Raw genomic sequence first — 6662 nt, 5'->3', positions numbered from 1 at the left:
CGAAAGTAAGTAAAAAAGTGGCTGCGTAAGAAAAAAAAAAATCCCGCGTTCGAAATGAAGCAGAAAGGCTCTACGTGCAATAAGAAAATGGCGCGTTCGAAATGCCACAGAAATGCTCCTGCCGCGCAAGAAAAAAAAAAAATGGCGCGTTCGGAATGACGCACAACAGCTCCAGCATATGAAATAAAACCAAGCACAAAAAAAAACAGAACTCGCGCTGGCGCAGTTTCAGGCAGGGGGCGCGCGAGACTGCGAAGGCGGGAAATTAGAATTGCATGGGGTGGTAGCAGTGAGCGGATAACGGCGGTACAGCCTATTAAGCAAATCAGTGCTCTGCGCTTCCGCCAGCTTTCACATTAAGTGGAACGGCTTTAATTTTCTGATAACTCTTACAGCGCGGCCTTTTCCGACACCCGACAACAACAACGACTGGTGTTCGCGAGATGAGCAACTTAAGGATTTCTCGTTATAATTTATCTCCTCCGCTCAGGACCACGGCACCAGCATCCGACGGCCCGAAAAACTGCGCATGCGTGACACCGCGTCACGAGTTTTTTTTTCTTTTCTTGTTCGCTACCAGAGAGCAGTCACGGGCTGTACCGTTCTCTGGCCTCTTGTCGCTGCGAGGACAGATCGACGGAAAATTTCTAAAGGGAAGCTTTCTCTGCCTCACTGATGACGTTCGATGTCGCCTATCAAATCGTTGCAGAAAAGACATCTTCACGCAATGGGTTTCCAAAACTATTATTTATTAATTTATTTATTTATTTATTTATTTTACCTATTTATTTTACTTACTGCAGCCCCAACTTGGGGCTATGGCAGGCGTGAGAATTCAACAGAAAGAAAATATCAATTAAACAGATCACTAGAGCAATGCAACAAAACAAGTTAACACGAATCAGAAAGGGCAAGTAAATTTTTTTCCAGCAGAAGGGAGCGAGTGTCACCAGACACGCCATTCCAGAGTTCGGCGGTGAAAAGGAAAAAACTAAATTTGAATGCGTTGGCTCTACAATGGTAAGGCTTGATATTAAGGTGGTGATTTCCTCGAGTAATGGAGGGCGAGGCAAATGAGTTGTAGGTATTGTCAAACATGCGATAGACTGAGTGAATAAAACAGTAAAGCAATTTCATAGAATCATCGAGTCGGCGCGTGCGTAGTGTGGTAAGTTCAAGAGAGGACAGGGCAAGGGAAGGCGAAAAGTAGCGGTCATAGGGTTTACAAATAAATCTGATAGCTTTTTTTGGACGGCCTCCATTCTATCGATTTCACCCTGCTTGTGTGGGTTCCATACGGGGCATTCGTAGTCAAGCATAGGACGAATCAGTGTTTTATACATTAGTAATTTAGTGCTTTTTGGGGATTGGGACAGCATTCGTCTTAAATAACCTAATTTTTTAAAAGATTTTGGGCAGATAAAGTAATATGCTGAGACCAAGATAGATTTCTGGAAAGGACAACACCCAGATATTTGTACTCTGTTACTTTTTTTAAGGTGGATCCGTTAAACGAGTACGTGAAGCAGGAAGGGGACTTACAATTTGTGATAGACATAGGCACGGGTTTGTTGAAATTGATACTCATTTTCCAGGTTGCACACCATTCACAAAATTTAGTAAATGAACCATTTAAATCATGATGAGCTTCAGGAGAGTCAATGGGTTCATACAAAACACAATCATCCGCATGCAGCCGAATTTTAGAGGTGACGTTATTAGGCAAATCAGTAGTATTAGGCAAATAAGTAGAAACAGTAACGGGCCAAGTACAGAACCTTGTGGAACGCCTGAACTAACACTAACAATATCGGAGTCAGTCGAGTTTTAACAAACGTATTGCATGCGCTCAGAAAAAAAAATTAGAAATCCAAGTAACTAGTTGTGGGTTGTTTAATATGGTGTTTAATATTCACAGGAATTTAGAGTGAAGTACAGTGTCGAAAGCTTTCAAAAAGTCAATGAATAGTGCGTCAACCTGATTACCAATGTCCATGTTCTAGTAATGTCGTGCACAAATTCTGTTAACTTTGTAACAGTACTATCACTTCGTCTGAATCCATGTTGGAAGTGAGTCAAAAGATTGTGAGATTAGAGAAATGCATTAATATGATGATAAGCGAACACCCATCCAGCGTCTCAGGAAAAAAAAAATGCTTACCATGGTCGGAATCAAACCTGGGTATTTGCGATACGGAGCCGACTTCTATCCGATTGCGCCATTCCGACATGGTCGAAACAGTTTGGAATTTGAACTCAGACCGCACAAAAGAAAGCTTCGCGTTTTAACCATCCTTCTTTTAATAAAGGGGCTTTGACATTTTGCGACATGCTTTAGATATTGCTCACGGAATAATAGGTAGATTGATATACAGGGAGGAGCAACCCCTCGAAGAAAGTAGCAGATGAAAGACAAAGACACACGTTTTAATCCAGAGACAGTGAGAAAGATAAACTATTTGTTGATAAGTAAGGTGAGCAGAAGGATGTTGCCAGGGCCTCCAACCCACTCAGAAAGGGAAAAAAATAGCTATGACAAGGCACTACAGAATTTGCGTAAAACAACTGCACCCTGAGCACTGTCATAATGAGAGAAACGCATCGTCCTGCGGGACATTAAGAAAACATTTAAAAGGCGAGCAATATTAATTCGGCTGAAAAGCTTGTACAATAGCAGCTGCATTTTGCCTTGCGTTTTCCTGATGCTTTGCATTCCTAAGATAACAAGTGTTTCAGGGACAGCAGCAGCTATTCTTTGGACTTTTGTTCTTGATGTTGTCAAATGTTTTATCTAGAAAGGAAGCTACGTAGGCCTCCTCAAAAAAGATAAGTGGTAGGTGAAGCGAAAGCAAATACGCGAAATGCGTGAGATGCGAAACCGTTATTCTGGAAACGCACGAGTGGAACATCACAAAGTTACAGCAATGCTCCTGGTTTCTCCGCCGATGTGGGTGAGTTCCCCAAGGCTTCCTCGGCCTGGCAGTAGACGGGTGATAGCCGCCATGCCCGGAGAATGCGAGAGACGCGATCCACGTCACTACTATCGGTCCTGTAGTGGACAGGCGGGAAGCCGCTGCCGTTGAAGCCGCTGACTTTGACCATACTGTAGGCACCCATGTTGTCCATGAGCAGCCACTCGCCCACGGTCACGTCGAAGAAAGGCACGTCGCGCTCGAACGCGTCACGCGGATGGCATGTTGCACCCCACAGGGTTGCCAGCTGGCTTCGAGGCCGTTCATACGGGGGCTGGAAGTCAAAATTTTTGTATGTTTGGTTATCTTTAGAGCAAGTTGAGATCAGAAGTTTCTGGTTACCGAAATCAATACTTACTAGAAATAGTAATATGAACAATTTTTGGTGTACAAAAGCGCCGTGAAATCTTAATACCATACTTTTGGTGGAACTGCTCATTCATTTTCACTGATGTTGTTGCCGGCACTTTTACATTCCTAACCGCACCCAACTCATTTCCGCTGTTTATTCGTCCAGGCATTGGTTTAAGCTGGTTTATGTTTATACCTAACGGAGATATGTCGTTTTAAGACCGCAACTGAGCCAGGCAAGAAATGTAACAGTTGATAGTTCAAAACTACGTAGGATGTGTCTCAGGACAAGATATGCGGGCTTTTGACAGACGAAGGTACAAGTTGAGGTTGCCTGTTTATAACTGCTTTGTTACAATAATGGAAGGCGGCATGTGGACACTGCTCATTCAATGTCAATCAAGAAGTGGCATGTCCTTACTCAGTTAAGGGAAACGTTCTCTTACGGTAAGTGGGGAAGGCACGATGTCCAGGATTTTGTACATCCTTCGCGGGATGCAGTTCTCGCGACTCTCGTTGACGTAGATATCGTGGTGTTCTCGCTCGGTGCCTAAGAAGAAAGAAAAAAGCTATAGCAACCCGCAAGTAGTACTGGTGAATTGCGTGCGCAATTTTTCCAGAGGGCCGTATCCACGCGTATACGCTTAGGTATGGTTATCTCAAAGCGCCTACACCACAGGGCACAAAGCCTTTAATAACTAAAGTTCCCTCTGTGCTGAAATGTCCTTGGACCTATTATTAATTCATATGTCGCCCAAGCTTCCCATAGAGCGCAACCTGCCGCACGGTATCGGCAGGCGGACGAAGGAACAAGGCGGATTGATTTCTGAAAGGCTCGCACGCACAAAACGTCTTTGCTCATATTGTTGGCCAGAATAAGTGGAGTTTGGTCGGAATTCTGCAACGCGCCCTGCACCCTGTATCACATGGTGTGGGAGTGCCAGCTTAACCGCTCACTTTCCCCGATATCTAATCCCTCGATTGAGCAGTGGGAGGAAGTGCTGGCCAGCTCTAGCCTTGAAGAGGAGCTTCGGCTGATCCACCGGGCTGAGGCGGCTGGACGCTCCAACGGGGTCATGAACTGAGGAAACCGCCCGCTTGACTCCTCTCATTAAATAAAGTTTATTCTCTCTCTTTGCTTATTTGTTCGACGTGGCCCCTCTTTGGGATGGTACATGGTTATCAGGTAGCATTGGTCAATTTTTAATACGTTCTGGAAGAGGTTGCTGGTATTTGTGCTCATCTACGCATCATTCTAGCTATCTGAGAACAATATAAGGGGAAATATCCTGCAATAAATAATTACATCCGAACCTTGGTCTTGCTTCGTTGCTCCAAATCGGAATCTACTTTTCTTGGCCAGAAATAGGGCTTTTCGCTAGGGGGACATGCAGTGAAGATGCGCTACGCATAGCCTCTGATGTTCGCTCCAATCAACATCTGACATCGCAGGAATAAAAAAGAGAGGTGGAGTTTAAAGACGCCAGGTGTTTGCGTGTTACCTGCGGTGGTCCGTCATTTATCGCTGGCTCTGGTTCCGCACCCGTTCCTACGCAGCTAAGCCAAGCGAAGAACAAGCAGGATAGCTAACCCCCGTGGCACGTCCAAAAATACGTGACCCAAGCATGCAGCCCAAAGTACCGGACTACTACGACCGCATGCACGTAGCACGTTTCTCGACAGACCCTATCGCGTTACACGCACTCACGTATAGATTGCGATGCCCTCTAAGCAATAGCTTTTGATGAACGATGAATCCCCAGAAGGAACAAGCGAGGATCAATACTGCCATTCCCTCCGAATTAGGTACGACAAGAACAGCGGCAGAACGATGTAGGAAAGGCTTGGGGGTGTTACATCAACTTTCCGAGGATAAAAATTACTCTTAATATTACAAAATTGGCTCATTTGTGACTAACAGTAAGGGCCTGCTCTACCGTTAAAATCACGCCGAACAGCACTCCCGCCGTTATGAAGGGGCCAAAGAAGTCCACTTCTCGTTCTAATCACAGACAAGCACTTCAAGTTAGGCCTTAAGTGTTTCCCATACCATCAATGCTGGCTAACCGGCTTCTCTTGGCGACAACCTTGACCACCAAAGTACAGGGCGACGTTGCAAAAAACTCTCCGGGCTCTGCAATGACCATAGTCCCGCTTGAGGGCTGAAAATGCGTTTCTAGCGCTGACCGCACGCCTTCACAGACCTGCGACGGAAAACCACGGTGCAGTGTAAGCAAATAACATATATTTCGCTATATTAATTTGTGCTCCGAAACAATTTGCGTTCAAGGACTGCCCGGGTATCATGCATTGCTTAGCAAAAGTGTAGCATGAAAACGAAAAAAAAACTCCTCGAGGCACAAAAGCCTGCTTACGTGCCTTCAATTTGACATCATTATGACTACTCTTAGCACTACTTTCCGTAACAGGATTCTGTAGCGTGACGTCACGAATCGGTAAAAAGCTCTCACTTGATGTTGTAACGTGACGCCATGATTTGTCTAAATGACTTGTGATGTTATGTCATCACTCCGCCACTTGACTGTGACTGGCACATAATGCTTTTCGCGTTAAATGTTCAGTATGTTTCACTCCTTATATCACTGCTATGGCAATCATCCGGATATATAGAGTAAATATGCGGTAGCTACGACGCTGTCAATCACCATCAATAGCATTCGCTAGTATTGGCGAGATTTTTCTAACCGCATCCGCCAAGAGAGGGTGGCTCACCCTTAAGTTATTTTAGCAACGTGATTTTTTCATTGCTGGCACTGATTTTAAACTTGAGCAAATAGCAAGAGGGTGATACATTATTTTATTACATTAGGTATCCTCACTTCGGCAAAGAGGTCCATCTTGCGGGTGCTGCCTAAAATTCCTCCGCCGATATCAAGCACACTCATTTGGATCCCGAGCCGAGTACCAAGGTCGAACAACTTCTTTGCTTGCTCGATCGCAGCTTGGTAACTCTCCGGGGTGCAGGACACGCAGCCAAGATGAAAGCTGTCAAACAGAAAAAAACAGTCCCTAAATTCTTCGAGACCGAAGGTTAATTCAATTTTACGGTTACCGAAATGTTGCGCAACATCAAGCTCCTGATTTTAAGCCTTTCCTTCATTACTCGTGTTAGAGTCCTTCCCAGCGTCCCTCCACTCCATTCACCCTTTTATAATTGAAGGCCAAGTTTCTGGCTCCCGCGGAGGTAGGCCCTCGCCTAAGGCGTTGTGCTTATGAGCCCAAAGACGGGGGTTCGATCGCAGCCGCAGTGGCTGCTTTTCTGATAAAAGCGAAAAGCGAAAACGCCGGTGTGTGGGGAATTCGGCGCAGGCTGAAGAT

At 45.2% G+C, this 6662-nt stretch overlaps 1 protein-coding gene across 1 annotated transcript in view; it reads right to left on the bottom strand.

Moving 5' to 3' along the window:
* Positions 1-265: 265 nt before the first annotated feature.
* LOC144179237 (ornithine decarboxylase-like) overlaps positions 266-6662 on the bottom strand; it is a 30428-nt gene continuing 24031 nt past the window's right edge. The window contains exons 7-10 of the mRNA XM_077707524.1: positions 6164-6329; positions 5374-5527; positions 3770-3873; positions 266-3246 (exon numbers count right to left, since the gene is read on the bottom strand). Of these exons, the coding sequence (XP_077563650.1) occupies positions 2917-3246; positions 3770-3873; positions 5374-5527; positions 6164-6329 (754 nt within the window). The 3' untranslated portion in view covers positions 266-2916. The remainder of the gene's footprint in view (positions 3247-3769; positions 3874-5373; positions 5528-6163; positions 6330-6662) is intronic.

The sequence above is a fragment of the Haemaphysalis longicornis genome, unplaced genomic scaffold (genome assembly GCF_048455015.1).
Source record: "Haemaphysalis longicornis isolate Haplotype H1 unplaced genomic scaffold, Haemaphysalis longicornis Haplotype H1 scaffold_4, whole genome shotgun sequence".
Taxonomy (NCBI): Eukaryota; Metazoa; Arthropoda; class Arachnida; order Ixodida; family Ixodidae; genus Haemaphysalis; species Haemaphysalis longicornis.
The sequence above is the reverse complement of the archived record's forward strand: the minus strand, read 5'-3'. Positions and strand labels throughout refer to the sequence as shown.